Here is a 22,401-nt window from a genome sequence, read left to right as displayed (position 1 = left end):
TGTCTGCAGAAATTCAAAATCTCCCAGAAATTCAAAATCTCCCTTATCCTGTAGTCACTTTTTTCACACCTGTGCCATCGAGCCTGTGACATAGCGCTGTGATATTCAGTGGGCCTCACACAATCCAAGTGTCCAGTGTCCACAAGTTTCTGCAGAAAATCTAAATCTCCCTTATCCTGTAGTCACTTTTTTCACACCTGTGCCATCGAGCCTGTGACATAGCGCTGTGACATTCAGTGGGCCTCACACAATCCAAGTGTCCAGTGTCCACAAGTGTCTGCAGAAATTCAAAATCTTACAGAAATTCAAAATCTCCCTTATCCTGTAGTCACTTTTTTCACACCTGTGCCATCGAGCCTGTGACATAGCGCTGTGATATTCAGTGGGCCTCACACAATCCAAGTGTCCAGTGTCCACAAGTGTCTGCAGAAAATCTAAATCTCCCTTATCCTGTAGTCACTTTTTTCACACCTGTGCCATCGAGCCTGTGACATAGCGCTGTGATATTCAGTGGGCCTCACACAATCCAAGTGTCCAGTGTCCACAAGTGTCTGCAGAAATTCAAAATCTCACAGAAATTCAAAATCTCCCTTATCCTGTAGTCACTTTTTTCACACCTGTGCCATCGAGCCTGTGACATAGCGCTCTGATATTCAGTGGGCCTCACACAATCCAAAAGTGTCCAGTGTCCACTAGTGTGTGCAGAAAATCTAAATCTCCCCTGTCCTATAGACACCTTGTACCTTGTTTTACATTACTATATAGTTTGTTGGATTTTGTCTACATTTCTACCAAAAATGAGGAAGGTTGGTGGAAGAGGCCGTGGAATTGGGCGGGGGTTGGCAGCTGGTAATGATGGTGTTGGTGGTGGATCTGATGGTAGTGGCAAAAGCAAAATAGGACCGAATGCAGGAGGTGTTGAGCCTGCGTCATCGTCTGGCTCCATAAGGCTTCGAAGGCTTAGTTTTCTAGGAGTTGGCAAACCGCTTTTAACGCCAGAGCATCAGGAAAAAGTTTTGTCTTACATTGCTGACTCAGCCTCCAGCTCTATCGCCTCCTCTTCTGAAGTTGTAAAAAGTAAAAGCACTGAGTCATCATTGGAGGCTCATGATCATGAACCACACCTTTCCTTGTGTCCTTCACCCCAACCAAGATTGAAGGATGACGCAGGCCATACTACTGATTACTCCATGGAGCTGTTTTCACATACCATGCCTGGATTATCAAGTGAAATGGTGAATTACCCAGGCCAAGATGATTCTGACATGGAGTGCACTGATGCACAGCCGCTGATAGATGATTCTGCTGGTACATTTACTCAGAGCACTACATTGTCCTCGCAGTGTACAGAGCCAGATTCTGACCCTGATGAGACTCAGGTGCCCCTTCCCGCACACTATACCACCATACACGGTGACACAGAGGAAGGTGCACATGACATTGAAGAGGAGGTGATGGATGATCCAGTTGTTGACCCAGATTGGCATCCATTGGGGGAAGAGGGTGCTGCTTCCAATAGCTCAGATGAGGAGCATCCACAGCAGACATCGACATCGCAACAGCTGTTATCTGGCAGGCCCGGAGCACTCCAAAGACAGGTTCCAAAAATCAAAAGAGTTGCTGGACAGCTTGTCCAGAGGGTCAAAACATCACAGCGTGCTAGGCCGCAAAATGTCTGCCAAAGTAGGAAGAGTGCAGTGTGGCACTTTTTTGAACAAAATCCTCATGATCAGGCCAAGGTTATCTGTAAGAAGTGCGCAAAGACCTTTAGCCGAGGGAAAAATCTGAAAATTTGAATACCAGTTGCATGCTTAGACATTTAACCAGCATGCACTTGCAAGCTTGGACACAACACCAAACCTCAAGTGCCACATGTGCAACTGATCACAAAGAAGGTAGTCAGCAACGCTACATTGTTTCCCCCACTGTAAGCCCACCGGTTAGCACAGCAGCAAATGTTGAGGTGTCGTTGCAAGACCACAGCAGTCAGGGAATCCCACTGTTATATCAACGAAATACTGAATCTAGGCCATCAGAAAGAACACCAACTCCATCACCATCATCAACCCTCTCTCAGTCCGCCCTGTCCACCGCTACTTCCACCATATGCAGCTCTCAAGTCCAGCTCACCCTCCCAGACACTATGAGTAGGTCAAGAAAGTACTCAGTCTCTCATCCGCGTACACTGGGTTTGAATGCCCACATTGCCAAACTAATCTCGTTTGAGATGATGCTTTATCGGTTGGTGGAAAGCGCAGCTTTCCGCGTACTCATGGCCTATGCAGTACCACGCTATGACCTACCCAGTCGCCACTTCTTCTCTCGCAAAGCCATCCCAGCCCTCCACCAACATGTGAAAGACCGCATTGTCCATGCACTCAAGCAGTCAGTGAGCGGAAAGGTGCACCTCACAACTGATGCATGGTCCAGTCGGCATGGCCAGGGCCGTTACGTGTCCATCACTGCGCACTGGGTTATTGTGGTGGATGCAGGGTCCACAGGGGACAGCGGTGGTGGGACAGTGCTGCCTAGCCCACGGTATAGGAAACAGTTGGCTGTAGGCGTTCCACCCTCCTCCTCCTCCTCCTCCTCCTCCAGAAGCGAAAGCTCGTCCACAGAGCGCAGTCGTACGAGCACTCCATCTGCAGCTGCCACTGTTGCACACGATGTGTCCCCCTATCGAGCAGCTAGTGGAAAGCGTCAGCAGGCTGTGTTGCAGATGATGTGTTTGGGCGACAGACACACCGCCGAGGTGCTGGCCGAGTGCTTGAAGCGACAAACGGAGTCATGGCTGGGCAGTGTACATCTTGAGGCAGGCAAGGTAGTTAGTGATAACGGCCGTAATTTTGTGGCAGCCATAGCCCTTTCAAAACTCAGCCACATACCTTGCTTGGCTCACACCTTGAACCTGGTGGTGCAGTGCTTCCTCAAAAATTATCCGGAGTTAACAGCCCTGCTCCAGAAGGTGCGAAGACTGTGCGCGCACATCCGCCGGTCGCCTGTACACTCCGTTCGTATGCAGAAGCTGCAGCGATTGCTCCACCTTCCCAACCACCGCCTCATTATCGACATTGCAACAAGGTGGAACTCCACCCTGCACATGGTGGAGCGGCTGTGCGAGCAGAGGCAGGCCATAATGCATTTGTGGGAGGATACACGGCCAGGCACTTTGAGAGCAGACATGGAGTTGACAGGTGTGCAGTGGTCGAAGCTGAAAGACCTCTGTAAAGTCCTTCAGTGTTTTGAGGAATGCACACGGCTGGTAAGCGCAGACGACGCCATCCTAAGCATGAGCATCCCACTTATGCGTCTGCTCATGCAAACTTTGACGCACCTTAAGGAGCAGGCGTCTGCAGCCAATGTTGACGAGGAGGAAGAGGTGGAGGGAATCCTTGATGACATTCAGCCATTGTCTGCTCAGGGACCTCTCCTGGACGAGTTGGAGGAAGAAGAGGATGAGGAGAATGATGATGGGGATGATTACTTAGGGGAGGAGGATGCATCTCGTGGGGCAAGTGAAAATGTTGGCGTGGCAAGGTCTGGTACAGGGTTTGTGCGTGACTGGAGGGATGTGGATTTGCCAGAAAGTGCTCCTCCACCCAGCACTCGCAGTGCATCATTGACACCGGGAACATTGGCCCACATGTCAGATTATGCCTTGCGGATCCTAAAAAGGGACCCCCGCATTGCCAAAATGATGAACGATGACGACTACTGGTTGGCCAGCATCCTGGATCCACGCTATAAAGGCAAATTACAAAACATCATGCCACAGGAGAACCTTGACCTAATATTGGCTACTAAACAAGCAACTCTGGTAAATCGGTTGCTTGAGGCATTCCCAGCACACAGCAGCGGTGATGGTTCTCACACGAGCCGTACGGGCCGGGGGCAGCTTGGCAGAGGTGTTCGTGGTGCACACAGCAGAAGTGGCGTTGGAGACAGGGGTTTCATGACAATGTTGTGGACTGATTTTTCAAGTACCGCTCACACAACTGGTAATACTGCATCGATGGAAAGTGACAGGAGACAGCAGTTGTCAACTATGGTTACAAACTACTTTTCCTCCCATATCGATGTTCTCCCACACAGGTCATTCCCCTTTGACTATTGGGCCGCTAAACTGGACACCTGGCCTGAATTGGCACAATATGCCTTACAGGAGCTCGCTTGCCCAGCTGCAAGTGTGCTATCGGAAAGAGTCTTCAGTGCAGCTGGATCAATCCTGACAGAAAAAAGGACCCGTCTGTCAACCCAAAATGTGGATGATCTAACCTTCACTAAAATGAACCACGCATGGGTTTCCAAGGATTTTGTCCCACCTTACCCTGATGACACATAGGGTGACAGAAAAATGGCTTGCTTTGGTCCACCTCTTCCTGGGACTGGACCTATTTCGCCTTTTGCATCAGCTGAATGTCCAACATCAGCATATGCCACTTTCTAAAACTCCCTAACTGTGCTGCCTCCCCCCCCATGGCCGGGGTCACCACCTAGCGCACAACACCGTGCGAGTGCCGTTGCCCTGGACAGGTGGGTAGGCCGACTCTTGGGCGCGGGCACTGGCACAGGGTCCCTCATAGTGCAATCAAGTGTCTCTGACGGTGGTGGTGCACACCCGCCGTCAGACACACCGCCGTACTATCAGGGGCCCAGTGCCAGTACCGACGCCCACGAGTGGGCCCCCCTTGCTTGGGCAGGGCCCCAGCATTTGCAATCTTTACCTTTCCCTGCTCCTCCGCTGTGTAGTCTGGGCCGTCAAATCCATACTGTGCCTGACACCGTCTGACCCTGCCTCCTGGTGTATTGACATATATTTTGAATGTGTACGCTATCCATACATGTTATCCGGGGATACGGTACCCTTTCTAACCTTTGTGCAATCACGTGCAATCCATACTGGGCCTTACACCGTCTGAGCCTGCCTCCTGATGTATAGACATATATTTTGAATGTGTACGCTATCCATACATGTTATCCGGGGATACGGTACCCTTTCTCACCTTTGTGCAATCACGTGTAATCCATACTGGGCCTGAGAACGGCTGGCGAGCTGTTAAGCAAGCTACAGCACCTGTGGTTTGCACACGAAAGTTTTTCATTTTTTCAGGAATGACGGTTAGGCCTAATTCCGGAACTGCGGTTGACCTGCACTTACTGGGAAATCATTGTTCGCGGGTAATAATTGTAATCAGTGATCCGCATCACTAACGTTGTTCAGCGGGTTATCTGCACCTGTAAGCGACAAACGCTCGCCTTTTCAGTGTAGCGCACATGCAGCCACGGACATGTAAGGGCATGACATTGTGTCCAAGGGCATGATATTGTGTCCAGTTTTGGGCACCACATTTTAAAAAAGACATCAACAAACTGGAGCAAGTTCAGAAAAGAGCGACCAGAATGGTGACCGGTCTGCAAACCCTGTCTTATGAGGAAAGGTTGCAGGATTTGGGAATGTTTAGTTTGCAAAAGAGAAGACTGAGAGGAGACTTAATAGCTGTCTACAAATATCTAAAGGGCTGTCACATTGTAGAAGGATCAACTTTATTCTCATTTGCACAAGGAAAGACTAGAAGCAATGGGATGAAACTGAATGGGAGGAGACACAGATTAGATATTAGAAAAAACTTTTTGACAGAGTGATCAATGAATGGAACAAGCTGCCATGAGAAGTGGTGAGTTCTCCTGCAATGGAAGTCTTCAAACAGAGGCTGGACAGACATCTGACTGGGATGATTTAGCGAATCCTGCTTTGAGCAGGGGGTTGGACCAGATGGCCCAGGAGGTCCCTTCCAACTCTGCGATTCTATGATTCTATGACACACCAGTTATTGGCCAATCTCATGTGCCAGAGCCTCACGTGTCCCTCTAGTAAGCCAGACTCGGACCGCGGGGCATGACGGAGTCTCGTTCGTTAACGGAATTAAGCTTGCAATGTGTGCATCTGTTCTGTAGCTGGCATGGTTGAGGTTGCCCGTGTTGAGTCAAATTACGCCGTAGGCTCCACTCCTGGTGGTGCCCTTCTGGACATTCCTTTAAGGTTCAGCTTTGCAACCATACTGCCCACATAAAACAAACACTTTGCCTTCATGAACGCTGTTTGGAGGGTCATGACTCGTGGGAATAACGCCGCCCAATCAGTTAACCTGCTAGAGAGATCCTTCGTTGCTCCCAAGCATGACATCACACTCCCTAGGAAGAAGGTAATGCCACTGCGGCGACCGTACTCCTGGGGGCGACACAAGTGCACTGATGCCCAGCCACTGCTCGATGAATCTGCTGGTACATTGACCCAGACCACTACATTCCCCTCGCACGCTACACGGCCTGAATCTGACCCTGATGAAACTCAGGTTACCCTTCCCATATACAGTTCCATCTTACACGGTGACAAAGAGGAAGCTGCAGATGAAAGTGCAGGTTCGGCCCACCCGCCATCAGACACACCACCGTACTATCAGGGGCCCTGTGCCAGTGCCGTCGCCAATGAGTGGGCCCCCCCTGCTTGCTCAGGATCACAGCACTTGCAAGGTTGAAATACTGTGCAGTGAGATGGAAGATGGGGACGACGAGGAGTCCAGACTAGTACAGGGATTCCCTAGCGAGGAGACTTATTTGATTGTTTTCAATGTTGGGACAGCAATTTTTGGGGAGCACTATACTCTGGAGAATGATAGATGGGGCCCACCATACACTGGAACATTCCAAAGGTGGACATCAGACACTGGAGCAGCATTTACAGGGCCCATTATACACTAGATCATTAGAAATGGGGCCCATTATGTTTGGAGCATTATTTGGGCCCATAAGACAGTGGAGCTTCATCCATGGGGACCAACATATACTGTAGCATTATGTGGAGCTCATCATATACTGTTTCAAACATTATATGGGACCAATGATTCTGTATGGAGAAATAGATGGGCCTCGACATGAGATGTAAAAAGTGAGGTATTTTTCATTGTACTATACCGCTATTTCTCTGCCGTATCGGAGCATGATGAGTTGTGGTATTATGTGTTAAAGGGGCGCTCTTTCGCCCAGGGCACATGAAAACCTGGAGCCAGCCCTACCCCCCCACAACTTTAGCCAAATAACCCCCATTTTTCAGTGCGTAACTTGTATTATGAAGTTAATTAAGGTTGACAAGCTTAAGTAATAAGAATTGATGCTTTTGGCATTCAAATGGGCACTGTAGGTGTGTTTCCTGTCCTCCTCTCACTGCCGACTTTTATTCCCCATTGACTTACATTGGGTTTCGTGTTTCGGGACGACCCCGACTTTTCCCTATAATCGGCCGATCTTGCTCGACCCGACTTTTGGAAAAGTCGGGTTTCACGAAACGAAACTCGACCATAAAAAACCAAAAGTCGCTCAACTCTAGTGGTTAGGATTAGGGCCTGTCCACTATTCTCTCACCAGAGACTAATGTGTTCGTACTAGGATAAACAGAATGGTGGTTATGATTAGGGCCTGTCCACTATTGTCTCACCAGAGACTAATGTCCTCTTACTAGGATAAACAGAATCGTGGTTAGGGTTAAGGCCTGTCCGCTATTCTCTCACCAGAGACTAATGTCCTCATACTAGGATAAACAGAATGGTGGTTAGGGTTAGGGTTAGGGTTAGGGCCTGTCCGCTATTCTCTCACCAGAGACTAATGTCCTCGTACTAGGATAAACAGAATGGTGGTTACGATTAGGGCCTGTCCACTATTGTCTCACCAGAGACTAATGTCCTCTTACTAGGATAAACAGAATCGTGGTTAGGGTTAAAGCCTGTCCGCTATTCTCTCACCAGAGACTAATGTCCTCATACTAGGATAAACAGAATGGTGGTTAGGGTTAGGGCCTGTCCACTATTCTCTCACCAGAGACTAATGTCCTCGTACTAGGATAAACAGAATGGTGGTTAGGGTTAGGACCTGTCCGCTATTCTCTCACCAGAGACTAATGTCCTCATACTAGGATAAACAGAATGGTGGTTAGGGTTAGGGCCTGTCCGCTATTCTCACACCAGAGACTAATGTCCTCATACTAGGATAAACAGAATGGTGGTTAGGGTAAGGGCCTGTCCGCTATTCTCTCACCAGAGACTAATGTCGTCATACTAGGATAAACAGAATGGTGGTTAGGGTTAGGACATGTCTGCTATTCTCTCACCAGAGACTAATGTCCTCATACTAGGATAAACAGAATGGTGGTTAGGGTTAGGGCCTGTCTGCAATTCTCTCACCAGAGACTAATTTCCTCCTATTTGGATAAACAGAATGGTGGTTAGGGTTAGGGCCTGTCCGCTGTTCTCTCACCAGAGACTAATGTCCTCGTACTAGGATAAACAGAATGGTGGTTAGGGTTAGGGCCTGTCCGCTATTCTCTCACCAGAGACTAATGTCCTCCTACTAGGATAAACAGAATGGTGGTTACGGTTAGGGCCTGTCCGCTGTTCTCTCACCAGAGACTAATGTCCTCGTACTAGGATAAACAGAATGGTGGCTAGGGTTAGGGTTAGGGCCTGTCCGCTATTCTCTCATCAGAGACTAAAGTCCTCGTACTAGGATAAACAGAATGGTGGTTAGGGTTAGGGCCTGTCCGCTATTCTCTCACCAGAGACTAATGTCCTCGTACTAGGATAAACAGAATGGTGGTTAGGGTTAGGGCCTGTCCGCTATTCTCTCACCAGAGACTAATGTCCTCGTACTAGGATAAACAGAATGGTGGTTAGGGTTAGGGCCTGTCCGCTATTCTCTCATCAGAGACTAATGTCCTCGTACTAGGATAAACAGAATGGTGGTTAGGGTTAGGGCCTGTCCGCTATTCTCTCACCAGAGACTAATGTCCTCGTACTAGGATAAACAGAATGGTGGTTAGGGTTAGGGCCTGTCCGCTATTCTCTCACCAGAGACTAATGTCCTCGTACTAGGATAAAGAGAATGGTGGTTAGGGTTAGGACATGTCCGCTATTCTCTCACCAGAGACTAATGTCGTCAAACTAGGATAAACAGAATGGTGGTTAGGGTTAGGGCCTGTCCGCTATTCTCTCACCAGAGACTAATGTCCTCGTACTAGGATAAACAGAATGGTGGTTAGGGTTAGGGCCTGTCCGCTATTCTCTCACCAGAGACTAATGTCCTCGTACTAGGATAAACAGAATGGTGGTTAGGGTTAGGGCCTGTCCGCTATTCTCTCACCAGAGACTAATGTCCTCGTACTAGGAAAAAGAGAATGGTGGTTAGGGTTAGGACATGTCCGCTATTCTCTCACCAGAGACTAATGTCGTCAAACTAGGATAAACAGAATGGTGGTTAGGGTTAGGGCCTGTCCGCTATTCTCTCACCAGAGACTAATGTCCTCGTACTAGGATAAACAGAATGGTGGTTAGGGTTAGGGCCTGTCCGCTATTCTCTCACCAGAGACTAATGTCCTCGTACTAGGATAAACAGAATGGTGGTTAGGGTTAGGGCCTGTCCGCTATTCTCTCATCAGAGACTAATGTCCTCGTACTAGGATAAACAGAATGGTGGTTAGGGTTAGGGCCTGTCCGCTATTCTCTCACCAGAGACTAATGTCCTCGTACTAGGATAAACAGAATGGTGGTTAGGGTTAGGGCCTGTCCGCTATTCTCTCACCAGAGACTAATGTCCTCGTACTAGGATAAAGAGAATGGTGGTTAGGGTTAGGACATGTCCGCTATTCTCTCACCAGAGACTAATGTCGTCAAACTAGGATAAACAGAATGGTGGTTAGGGTTAGGGCCTGTCCGCTATTCTCTCACCAGAGACTAATGTCCTCGTACTAGGATAAACAGAATGGTGGTTAGGGTTAGGGCCTGTCCGCTATTCTCTCACCAGAGACTAATGTCCTCGTACTAGGATAAACAGAATGGTGGTTAGGGTTAGGGCCTGTCCGCTATTCTCTCACCAGAGACTAATGTCCTCGTACTAGGATAAAGAGAATGGTGGTTAGGGTTAGGACATGTCCGCTATTCTCTCACCAGAGACTAATGTCGTCAAACTAGGATAAACAGAATGGTGGTTAGGGTTAGGGCCTGTCCGCTATTCTCTCACCAGAGACTAATGTCCTCGTACTAGGATAAACAGAATGGTGGCTAGGGTTAGGGTTAGGGCCTGTCCGCTATTCTCTCACCAGAGACTAATGTCCTCATACTAGGATAAACAGAATGGTGGTTAGGGTTAGGGCCTGTCCGCTATTCTCTCATCAGAGACTAATGTCCTCGTACTAGGATAAACAGAATGGTGGTTAGGGTTAGGGCCTGTCCTCTATTATCTCACCAGAGACTAATGTCCTCATACTAGGATAAACAGAATGGTGGTTAGGGTTAGGGTTAGGGCCTGTCCGCTATTCTCTCACCAGAGACTAATGTCCTCATACTGGGATAAACAGAATGGTGGTTAGGGTTAGGGCCTGTCTGCTATTCTCTCATCAGAGACTAATGTCCTCGTACTAGGATAAACAGAATGGTGGCTAGGGTTAGGGTTAGGGCCTGTCCGCTATTCTCTCACCAGAGACTAATGTCCTCATACTAGGATAAACAGAATGGTGGTTAGGGTTAGGGCCTGTCCGCTATTCTCTCATCAGAGACTAATGTCCTCGTACTAGGATAAACAGAATGGTGGCTAGGGTTAGGGTTAGGGCCTGTCCGCTATTCTCTCACCAGAGACTAATGTCCTCGCACTAGGATAAACAGAATGGTGGCTAGGGTTAGGGTTATGGTTATGGCCTGTCTGCTATTCTCTCACCAGAGACTAATGTCCTCGCACTAGGATAAACAGAATGGTGGCTAGGGTTAGGGTTATGGTTATGGCCTGTCCGCTATTCTCTCACCAGAGACTAATGTCCTCGCACTAGGATAAACAGAATGGTGGCTAGGGTTAGGGTTATGGTTATGGCCTGTCCGCTATTCTCTCACCAGAGACTAATGTCCTCGTACTAGGATAAACAGAATGGTGGTTAGGGTTAGACAGAGACACAGATTAGATATTAGAAAAAACTTTTTGACAGTTAGAGTGATCAATGAGTGGAACAGGCTGCCACGAGAAGTGGTGAGTTCTCCTTCAATGGAAGTCTTCAAACAGAGGCTGGACAGACATCTGACTGGGATGATTTAGCGAATCCTGCTTTGAGCAGGGGGTTGGACCAGATGGCCCAGGAGGTCCCTTCCAACTCTACGATTCTATGATTCTATTCTCTCACCAGAGACTAATGTCCTCATACTAGGATAAACAGAATGGTGGTTTGAACCGCTCTTTTGCGGTGCAGCGGTTATTCACTTGTTCACACGGTGCTTGTTTAGACAATTTCACTTTATTCATTGGTGTGCTCTTGTGATATATTTTTTCTTTGGTTCCCTGTGTTATCCTACAATAGCGGTGATATTCTGTTATTTATTTTTATGTACAAATTTCAATACAATCTTTATCTTTTTAGTCTAAGATACCCTTTTGATTTTCCTTTTGATCTAATTGGCTGAGTGGGGATTTGTTGTCGTCTTCATATTTGAGTTTTTTGACTATGTACTTATTTCATCGTGCAGGGAATTTCAGTGCCTAAATGTAAGGAGCGTGTGTGATTTCTGTCCTCGGAAAATGCAGCACGTCCATCTATTTCTCCCTACCTTAGTAAAGCTTCCTTGCTGGGTCCACACCATCCCCCACATATCTGATAACCCCAAAACTACGCTCTGACCTTCTCTATTATGTGCAAGATCTGTGGCCCATGAGTGGCCCCTCCAGTACCCTGCCGTGTGTATGGCGGTGTACCTGTACTCTGGCTTCTGGTAGGTTGGTGCACATGGCCAGACGCTCCCTCATCACAACATCTGGATAGTGCGTTTTCTGGAATGTCTTCTCCAGAGCCTCCAGCTGCTGAGCGGTGAACGCCGTGCGGCTTCTTCTCTGTTTGCGGTGCTGGGACCCATATCGGGCTTCCAGGATAATGTCTTGAAATGTACAGCCGTTGGAAGATAAAACAGCGCCAATTTAATTACAGGAAGGAAAAAGACAATGAATTCTGAAATGAGACAGTCTATGAATCCCACCACTCACCAGCGCCCCAGTCACCCCTCACCACCGCACCAGTCACCTCTCGCCTCCACCCCAGTCACCCCTCGCCACCACCCCAGTCAACCCTCACCACCGCACCAGTCACCACTCACCAGCACCCCAGTCACCCCACGCCACCCCACCAGTCACCCCTCGCCACCGCACCAGTCACCCCTCACCACCGTACCAGTCACCCCTCGCCACCGCACCAGTCACCCCTCACCACCGTACCAGTCACCTCTCGCCTCCACCCCAGTCACCCCTCGCCACCACCCCAGTCAACCCTCACCACCGCACCAGTCACCACTCACCAGCACCCCAGTCACCCCACGCCACCCCACCAGTCACCCCTCGCCACCGCACCAGTCACCCCTCACCACCGTACCAGTCACCCCTCGCCACCGCACCAGTCACCCCTCACCACCGTACCAGTCACCTCTCGCCACCACCCCAGTCACCCCACGCCACCCCACCAGTCACCCCTCGCCACCGCACCAGTCACCCCTCACCACCGTACCAGTCACCTCTCGCCACCACCCCAGTCACCCCACGCCACCGCCCCAGTCACCCCTCGCCACCCCACCAGTCACCCCTCCCACCACCCCAGTCACCCCTCGCCACCGCACCAGTCACCCCTCACCACCGTACCAGTCACCTCTCGCCTCCACCCCAGTCACCCCTCGCCACCACCCCAGTCAACCCTCACCACCGCACCAGTCACCACTCACCAGCACCCCAGTCACCCCACGCCACCCCACCAGTCACCCCTCGCCACCGCACCAGTCACCCCTCACCACCGTACCAGTCACCCCTCGCCACCGCACCAGTCACCCCTCACCACCGTACCAGTCACCTCTCGCCACCACCCCAGTCACCCCACGCCACCCCACCAGTCACCCCTCGCCACCGCACCAGTCACCCCTCACCACCGTACCAGTCACCTCTCGCCACCACCCCAGTCACCCCACGCCACCGCCCCAGTCACCCCTCGCCACCCCACCAGTCACCCCTCCCACCACCCCAGTCACCCCTCACCACCGCACCAGTCACCTCTCGCCACCACCCCAGTCACCCCACGCCACCGCCCCAGTCACCCCTCGCCACGCCACCAGTAACCCCTCCCACCACCCCAGTCACCCCTCACCACCGCACCAGTCACCTCTCGCCACCACCCCAGTCACCCCACGCCACCGCCCCAGTCACTCCTCGCCACCCCACCAGTCACCTTTCGCCACCACCCAAGTCACCCCACGCCACCGCCCCAGTCACCCCTCGCCACCCCACCAGTCACCCCTTGCCATCACCTCAGTCACCCGTCGCCACCACCCCAGTCACCTCTCACCACCGCCTCAGTCACCCCTTGCCACCGCCCCAGTCACCCCTCGCTACCACCTCAGTCACCCCACGCCACTGCTCCAGTCACCTCTCACCACCGTCTCAGTCACCCCTCGCCACTGCACCAGTCACCGTTTACCACTGCCCTAGTCACCCCTCGCCACCGCCCCAGTCACCCCTCACCACGGCCCCAGTCACCCCTCGCCACCGCCCGTCACCCCTCGCCACCGCCCCAGTCACCCCTCGCCACTGCCCCAGTCACCCCTCGCCACTGCCCCAGTCACCCCTCACCACGACCCCAGTCACCCCTCGCCACTACCTCAGTCACCCCTCGCCACTACCTCAGTTACCCCTTGCCACCGCCCCAGTCACCCCTCGCCACTACCTCACTCACCCCTCGCCACCACCCCAGTCACCCCTCGCCACTGCCCCAGTCACCCCTCGCCACTGCCCCAGTCACCCCTCGCCACTGCCCCAGTCACCCCTCACCACGACCCCAGTCACCCCTCGCCACTACCTCAGTCACCCCTCGCCACTACCTCAGTTACCCCTTGCCACCGCCCCAGTCACCCCTCGCCACTACCTCACTCACCCCTCGCCACCGCCCCAGTCACCCCTCGCCACAGCCCTATTCACCCCTCACCATGACCCCAGTCACCCCTCACCACGGCCCCAGTCACCCCTTGACACCGCCCCAGTCACCTCCCTTGATACCCACTGCTTCCCAGTATAAACTAATGAGCACTGTAAAGGTCCCATTATCTTACCAGCCAGTCTCTCAGCCAGGGTCAAGGCGTGCACAGAGGGTCGGTAGTCTGGGGTGTGCTGTGCCTGCTGTGCTGCCTGTTGGTGCAGGTTATACATGGCGCTGAGCGAGTTCATTGCATGCAGGGAATATCCATTCACTCCGTAATGCTGCATGGCCGGAAATTCCTGGGGAGAGATCGGGACCATCATTACCAGAATTATCTCAATCTCCATAACTAGTATCACTCTCTTCATCATGGCAATAAGGGTCTGGCCACCGCGATCCCTATTGAAGCTCATTGTGGCCCCTTTTTCTTTTTTCTTCAAATGAGACGCTGCAAATAAATAACAAAACACCATCAACTCCACAAATGTCCCCCGAACTGAAGACCCTGCACTGTTTATGGGGAGGACACCACATGTATCGGCTGCGGTGCTGTGCGGTCACATGACATAGGGATCACTTTAATCCCACACACAGACCCTGCACTGTATATAGGAGGGAGCGATAGCAAACACTCAGTGAATGGATGGAAGTGTCAGCGCCATCTTTGCGTCTTCTCCTCGGTGACACGTCGCCCTCAGTTTCGCCCCGGTTGTCCTGTAAGGTGAGACGAGTAATCCTTCTCAGTGTGAATTGGCGGATTAGGGCGACGCGTCGTGTTGTTCTGCCGTGTTCTGAGGCTTCATTGTTCTCAGGCCTCGTGATGACATGTCTTCCCTCCTGCCCAGCACTCGCCCCCGGGCCGCTCCGCCCTATCTTGGCTTGATCCCAGTCTGTGGTTTTCACTCTTGGCCGTAACTTACAGGAAAGAGCGGGAAGCAACTACAATGAGAGCTGACAAGGTAGCAAGGGGTTAATAGCATACTACAACTCCCAACATCCTGCAAGTCATCTCATGAGACCAGACAGAATTCCTGGACACAAAGTGAAGACAAGAGGCAAAATCTGCCAACGCAAGGCCAGAGACAATATGTCAGTCCCATGACTCATAGTGAGGGCCACGGGCCCAATCTATCCATGCGTGGGCTCATACCGGGGGCCACAGGCCCCATCCGTCCATGTGTGGGCTCATAGTGAGGGCCATGGGCTCCATCTGTCCATGTGTGGGCTCATACTGGGGGCCACAGGCACCATCCATCCATGTGTGGGCTTAAACTGGGGGCCACAGGCACCATCCATCCATGTGTGGGATCATACTGGGGGCCACAGGCACCATCCATCCATGTGTGGGCTCAAACTCGGGGCCACGGGCACCATCCATTCATGTGTAACAGAAGTGAGAGGTCCCAGTACAAGGAGATGGGAGGAAAACCTGAAAACCAGCAATAAAATAGCAACATTATGACCACTTCATCACCCAAACCCTTAATCCAGTCCACCCTTCTCACTCAGACCCTTGATCCATATCACCCCTTCATCACCTCACCCAGACTCTTTGTCCAGACCACCCTGGCTCACCCGGATCACTAATTCTTTGCCCCAACAAATCCGACTATCAACCACATTCAGATCCTTCAGACGGAACCTGAAAACCCACCTCTTCAAGAAAGCCTGCAGTGATCCTCGCTTCCCCCTCACCATTACAGGAGCTACCACCTCAAAAACACCGGAACTGCTGCAACCCCCCAACCTACTGTCTCCTTCCCCACCATCCTGTAGAATGTAAGCCCCCCGGGGCAGGGTCCTCTCCCCTCTGTATCAGTCTGTGATTGTTAGTTTGCTGTAAGTGATATCTGTAATTTGTATGTAACCCCTTCTCATGTACAGCACCATGGAACCAATGGCGCTATATAAATAAATAATAATAATATTCACACCCAGACTCTTCTTACAGACCACCACCCTCACCCAGGTCGCGCCTCTCATCCAGATCGTTCATACAGACCAACCTGAGTCCTCCCTTCAGACAGACCACCTCTCACCAAGAATTTGTACAGACCACCTTCTTCACCCATATCCTTCATTCAGACTACCCCTCTCATCAAGATGCCCCTTCACCCAGACCCTTCATTCAGACCATCTTTCTCATCCAGACATCCTCCTTCACCCAGAACCTTCGTGCAGACCAACCCTTTGACCCAGACCTCGCCTTCACGGAGACCTTTCTTCCAGACCACCTCTCTAACCCAGACCTCCCCTTCATCCAAATCAACCCCTTTACCCAGACCCTTCGTTCAGACCTCCCCCTTTACCCACACCCTTAGCCAAGACCACCCCTCTCATCAACATCAAGACTGTTCATCCACACCTCCCCCTCCCACAAATCCCTCAACCAGACCACCCCTTCACCCAGACCCTTTATCCAGACCACCCCCTCACCCAGACAGCCCCTTCACCCAGACCACTCTGTTCACACAGATTCTTCGCTCAGTCCACCCCTCTCACAGAGACCACCCCCTTATAATCATTTGTATGATAATCATTTTTATTTTTAGAGCACCAACATATTCGTCAGAACTGTACAATTTTAGAGGGAACTTGTACCGACAATAAGGACATTACAGAATAAGCATAACTCCGATACGAAGAGGAGTGAGGGTCGTGCTTCTCGCAAGCTACAATCTATGAGGAAATATGGGGGACACGACAGGTGGATGTTGAAATGAGCTTATATTGTACGGACCAGACGTAATATACTAACTAGGCTCTGCACATAATGCAGCATGAACTGGTCACCAGCCAGTATGTGAATTTTAGTTTTAAGCCATTAGCAGAACAGAGCTCACGGTTGGGGTGGTAGACTGAGACAATAGAGGAGATGTAGGTGGTGCTGATCCGTTTAGGGCATGGATGGGGTGGTAGACTGAGACAATAGAGGAGATGTAGGTGGTGCTGATCCGTTTAGGGCATGGGTGGGGTGGTAGACTGAGACAATAGAGGAGATGTAGGTGGTGCTGATCCGTTTAGGGCATGGGTGGGGTGGTAGACTGAGACAATAGAGGAGATGTAGGTGGTGCTGATCCGTTTAGGGCATGGGTGGGGTGGTAGACTGAGACAGTAGAGGAGATGTAGGTGGTGCTGATCCGTTTAGGGCATGGTTGGGGTGGTAGACTGAGACGATAGAGGAGATGTAGGTGTTGCTGATCCGTTTAGGACACGGTTGGGGTGGTAGACTGAGACGATAGAGGAGATGTAGGTGTTGCTGATCCGTTTAGGGCACGGTTGGGGTTGTAGACTGAGACAATAGAGGAGATGTAGGTGGTGCTGATCCGTGAAGCGCTTTATGGGTGAAAGTGATAAGTTTATATTAAACTCTGTTTTGGATGGGCAACCAGTGTAATGACTGGCACAGGGAAGAGGCATCAGTATAAAAGTTGGTGAGGAATATGATCCTGGCTGCAGCATTTAGGATGGATTGGAGAGGGGAGAGTTTGAAAAGAGAGAGACAAACAGTAGAAAGTTACAGTAGCCCATACAAGAATGAATAAGAGCCACAGCTGAGTCAAAGGGAAGAAAAGGTCAAATTCTAGAAATGTTTTTGAGGTGTATATGACATGAGCGGGAGAGTGATCGGATATGGGGAGTGAATGAAAGATCTGAATCAAGTAAGACCACAAGACAGCGGGCGTGTTGCTGAGGACTAAGGGAAGAGCCGCATCCAGAAATGTCAGTGCCGCATATATGTAGGTCAGTGGAGCATGGAAACACGAGAAGTTCAGTTTTTGACTTAGTCAGATTTAGATACAGGGAGAACATGATGGAGACAGCGATAAGACAATCACTGGTATTTTGTAGTAATGAAGGGTGATGTCAGGAGAAGATAGGTATAATTGGGTGTCATCACCATAGAGATGGTCCTGAAAATCTAATCTACTATTTGTCCAATAGGGGCTGTTCTGCCCATTCATGTGCAGCAAGTAATTTCTTAAGTGCTGTTCCATCTATGGCCATTAGATGTCATAGTTGTCTTCTTTTCCTATTCATGGATTTATAATCCTTTCCCTTTAACAGTTGTTCTGTTTAGAACCGCCCCTTCATCTTTCTCAGGCTAGGAAGCTTGTAGCCATCTTCTCCCGGATCCCTGAGCTTCACACACGTGTCCTGCTCTATGCAAAATCACTGCTTCTGTCAAGCAGTTTTCGGAGAGGGTTTAATACAGTTATTTGTTTGTGCGATGTATCAGTGTTAGCTAACCTTAATGCAGCCCCCGTGATATGTGCAATGTATCTGTGTTAGCTAACCTTAATGCAGCCCCCGTGATATGTGCAATGTATCTGTGTTAGCTAACCTTAATGCAGCCCCCGTGATATGTGCAATGTATTTCCAGCTCGTTGTAATGCCCTTACACTGCATGTAGTTAAATGCATTTCTGTTCAAGGTAGTGCAATTCTGGCAGCCTAAGTTTGCTTAGTTATTCTCTTCACTGCATTGTGTGTTGTATTACTCATCCTCTGTAATAATGCCTGCTACTGATATAATAGCTATTCAAAGGAGAAAAAGAGATGCGGCACTCACCCGATTTGCAATGCAGTGTTACTTTATTCAACCATTACAGGTCACACAATAAAGGACGGGCAGGGAACATGAGGAATGTGGGGAAAAGACAGACGACAGCCGTTTTGCGTATACAGACGCTTCAACAGGTCCAGGGTTGACCCCGCATTGATCCTGAACTAGTTGCTGGCAAATCAGTGCCTTGGTGCCGTTCATCTGTGTCTTCTTTGAATTGAACTGATATAATAGCACTCTATCATTGCCTTTACTGATGTAATAGCACCCTGTATTACTGCTGTTGTTGTTATCTGCCAGTACTGATATACTGTACTGTCTATTTCTTTGCAGTTTTTACCCGATATCGTCCACTATTGTGTTCACCAATCTCCTCCACTATATCATCCGTTATCATCTACCATTGTTGTTCACATCATCTCAATAAATATAGACTTTAGCACCCATACAGTCTTTTACTGGGAGTGGATGAAGGGTTTAGCCGTATGCTGGAATCCATACAGCGTCATACGTGGAGGAAGGCAGAACAGGGGCAGTGTACAAGAAGGAAAGGAGGGGACATACGACAGAACCATGATGAACCCCGACAGTAAAGGTAAAGGGAGAGGAGGACAGCTAAAGATACAGCGAAGTAGCGGTTAGAGAGGTAGGAGGAGAACCAGGAGAGAGCAGTGTTCTTTAGCCCGGTAGAGCGGAGCAAAGTGAGGAGAAGCTGGTGATCCACAGTGTCAAATGCTGCAGAGAGATCCAAACCTACCCCTTCACCCATAAACCTATTTGCCTTCATTCAGACATTCCCTCACACCCAGACTTCCCGATTCACCCAGAAACTTTGCCTAGACCAGCCTTTTTCATCCAGACTGTTCATCTAGACCACCCCTCCCATAAATTACTTAACTAGACCACTTCCTTTATCCAGATCCTCACCCAGACTGCCTCTTCACCTAGACCAATCCCTTCACACAGATCCTTCAATCAGTCCACATCTCACCCAGAAATCCCCCTTCACCCAGCTCTTCGTCAGACCACCCCTCTCACCAAGATCCCCCCGTCACCCAGACCCTTAGTCAAGACCACCCATTTACCCATATGCCTTTATTCAGACCTCCCGCATCACCCTGATCCTTCGCCCAGACCACCCCTCTCATTCAGACTGTTCGTCTAGACCATCCTCTCCTACAAATTCCTTAATCAGACCACCCCCTCACCCAGACCCTTTATCCAGACTGCCTCCTCACTCAGATTGCCTCTTCACCCAGACCCTTCGTTCAGTCCACCTTTCTCACCCAGACCTTACCCTTATCATAGTCTCATAAAATGGTAGAATTGGAAGGGACCCCCATGGTCATCGTGTCCAACACCCTGCTCAATGCAGGGGTTACTAAATCATCCCAGACAGATGTCTGTCCAGCCTCGGAAGACTTCCATTGAAGGAGAACTCACCACCTCTCGTGGCAGCCTGTTCCACTCATTGATCACCCTCACTGTCAAAAAGTTTTATCTAATATCTAATCTGTGCCTCCTCCCATTCATATAACACCAAAGAAAATGCTTTATGACCACAATATATCAATTCAAAATAGATATTTTTACTAGACCAATTTATTTTAAAAAAAATTGAAGGTAGAACAAGATAGCGCAGGTTTAGTAAAACTTAAGGTGGGAAACCAGGGGGAGAAAGGTAAGTAGTCAGTACCTAGTGTACCTACCGTAACTGAGGAATAACCTTATGGAAGATTTGTTTTACTGATTAATGAATGTGGAGGATGGAATATGATTGTGTCACTCTATCTTGTGACCCCATGCCTGTGGAGTAACACTAGGTCTTACCTTTCTCCCCCTGGTTTCCCACCTTAAGTTTTACTAAACCTGTGTTATCTTGTTCTACCTTCAATTTTTTTTTAAATAAATTGGTCTAGTAAAAATATCTATTTTGAATTGATATATTGTGGTCATAAAGCATTTTCTTTGGTGTTATGTGATAGTTTCCTTGCCTTTTGATTGGTTATACATGGGATAAATATTTGGAGCTTCTTCTTCCTTTCAGTTTCATCCCATTGTTTCTCGTGTTTCCTTGTGCAAATGAGAATGATGATCCCTCTACACTATGACATCCCCTCAGAAATTTGTAGACAGCTATTAAGTCTCTTCTTAGCCGGTTCACCCAGTCCCTTCGTTCTCTGCCTCCCTTAGACCCCTAGACCACCCCCTTCACCTAGACCCTTCATTCAAAGTACCCCCTCACCCAGTCCACAGCCTTCATCCAGACCACCCCTCTCACCTAGACCACCCTTCACCAAGACACTTTGTCCTCATCACCCTCTTTGCCCAGGCCCTTTGTTCAGTCCCTCTCTTTCACCCAGACCTCATTTTTCACCCAGTCCCTTTGTTCCTTTGTTCACTGCCTCCCTTAGACCCCTTACCCAAAGTTCTCGCACAGATGACAGCCTTCATTCAGACCACCTAGAGTCCTAGACCCTTCATCCAGATCATCCCCCCTTTACCCAGACCCTTCATTCAGACCACCCCTTTCACCCAGACCTCCCCTTCACCCAGTCTCTTTGTCCAGACCACCTCTTCCCCAGACCCCTTACCCAGACCACCCTCTCACTCAGACATTTCCATTCTCCGAGAACCTTTGTCCACACCGCCCCCTCCCCTAGACCACGTCTTCTCTGAGACCCACTCTTCCCAGTGTTTCCATAGTAGTGGTAATCCTACTGATTGTTATATTCTCACTTTATTACTTTCCTCACTCGTTATTAATGTTATTCACAGCCCTAATAATTAATAATGCTAACAGAGACCGATAATCTAGATAATATGTAACATCAGAAATAATGGTGGAACGATGATAGTAATGATTATGGAGGGTAATAAATGTGGGTTATAAAGTGTATAGCTAGAGTTATTAATAACCAGGTAATAATAATGAGAATGGTGGCAAAACATATTAGTTATGTAAAGCAATCAGAGTAAATATTAATAAGATACATGAAAAATATTTAGAATTGAGAGTGCTCAGTGATTGATACCTTTTAATGGCTAACTGAAAAGATGATAAATTGCAAGCTTTTGAGACTACTCAGGTCTCTTCATCAGGCTAGACTAATACAACATCTGAAGAATGACATACAGTATTATACACAGCACAGAAAAAAATGCAAAAGAATCATAGAATCACAGAATGTCAGAGTTGGAAGGGACCTCCTGGGCCATCTGGTCCAACCCCCTGCTCAAAGCAGGATTCGCTAAATCATCCCAGTTAGATGTCTGTCCAGGCTCTGTGTGAAGACTTCTATTGAAGGAGAACTCACCACCTCTCGTGGCCGCCTGTTCCACTCATTGATCACCCTCACTGTCACCCACCTAATATCCAATCTGTGTCTCCTCCCATTCAGTTTCATCCCATTGCTTCTAGTCTTTCCTTTTGCAAATGAGAATAAAGATGATCCTTCTACAATGTGACAGCCCTTCAGATATTTGTAGACAGCTATTAAGTCTCCTCTCAGTCTTCTCTTTTGCAAACTAAACATTCCCAAATCCTGCAACCTTTCCTCATAAGACAGGGTTTGCAGACCGGTCACCATTCTGGTCGCTCTTTTCTGAACTTGCTCCAGTTTGTTGATGTCTGTTTTAAAATGTGGCACCCAAAACTGGACATAATATTCCAGATGAGGTCTGACCAAAGAGGAGTAGAGGGCAATAATGACTTCACGTGATCTAGACTGTATGCTTCTGTTAATACATCCTAGAATTGCATTTGCCTTATTTGCTGCTGCATCACACTGTTGACTCATATTCAG

At 49.4% G+C, this 22,401-nt stretch overlaps 1 protein-coding gene across 3 annotated transcripts in view; it reads right to left on the bottom strand.

The window, feature by feature from the left end:
- The window catches only part of DMBX1 (diencephalon/mesencephalon homeobox 1), a 137,601-nt gene that overhangs the window by 22,412 nt on the left and 92,788 nt on the right, over positions 1-22,401 (bottom strand). Inside the window, exons 2-3 of one of the 3 annotated variants that reach the window (XM_073563955.1) lie at positions 14,164-14,328; positions 11,779-11,973 (exon numbers count right to left, since the gene is read on the bottom strand). In XM_073563955.1, coding sequence (XP_073420056.1) covers positions 11,779-11,973; positions 14,164-14,316 — 348 coding nt within the window. In that variant the 5' untranslated portion in view covers positions 14,317-14,328. Of the gene's footprint in view, positions 1-11,778; positions 11,974-14,162; positions 16,170-22,401 lie in introns of those variants that run through there. The other 2 variants (XM_073563952.1, XM_073563953.1) reach the window with 2 other exon arrangements.

The sequence above is a fragment of the Dendrobates tinctorius genome, unplaced genomic scaffold (assembly GCF_039654945.1).
Source record: "Dendrobates tinctorius isolate UK_male_01 unplaced genomic scaffold, ASM3965494v1 ptg000410l, whole genome shotgun sequence".
In the NCBI taxonomy this organism is placed as follows: domain Eukaryota; kingdom Metazoa; phylum Chordata; class Amphibia; order Anura; family Dendrobatidae; genus Dendrobates; species Dendrobates tinctorius.
The sequence above is the reverse complement of the archived record's forward strand: the minus strand, read 5'-3'. Positions and strand labels throughout refer to the sequence as shown.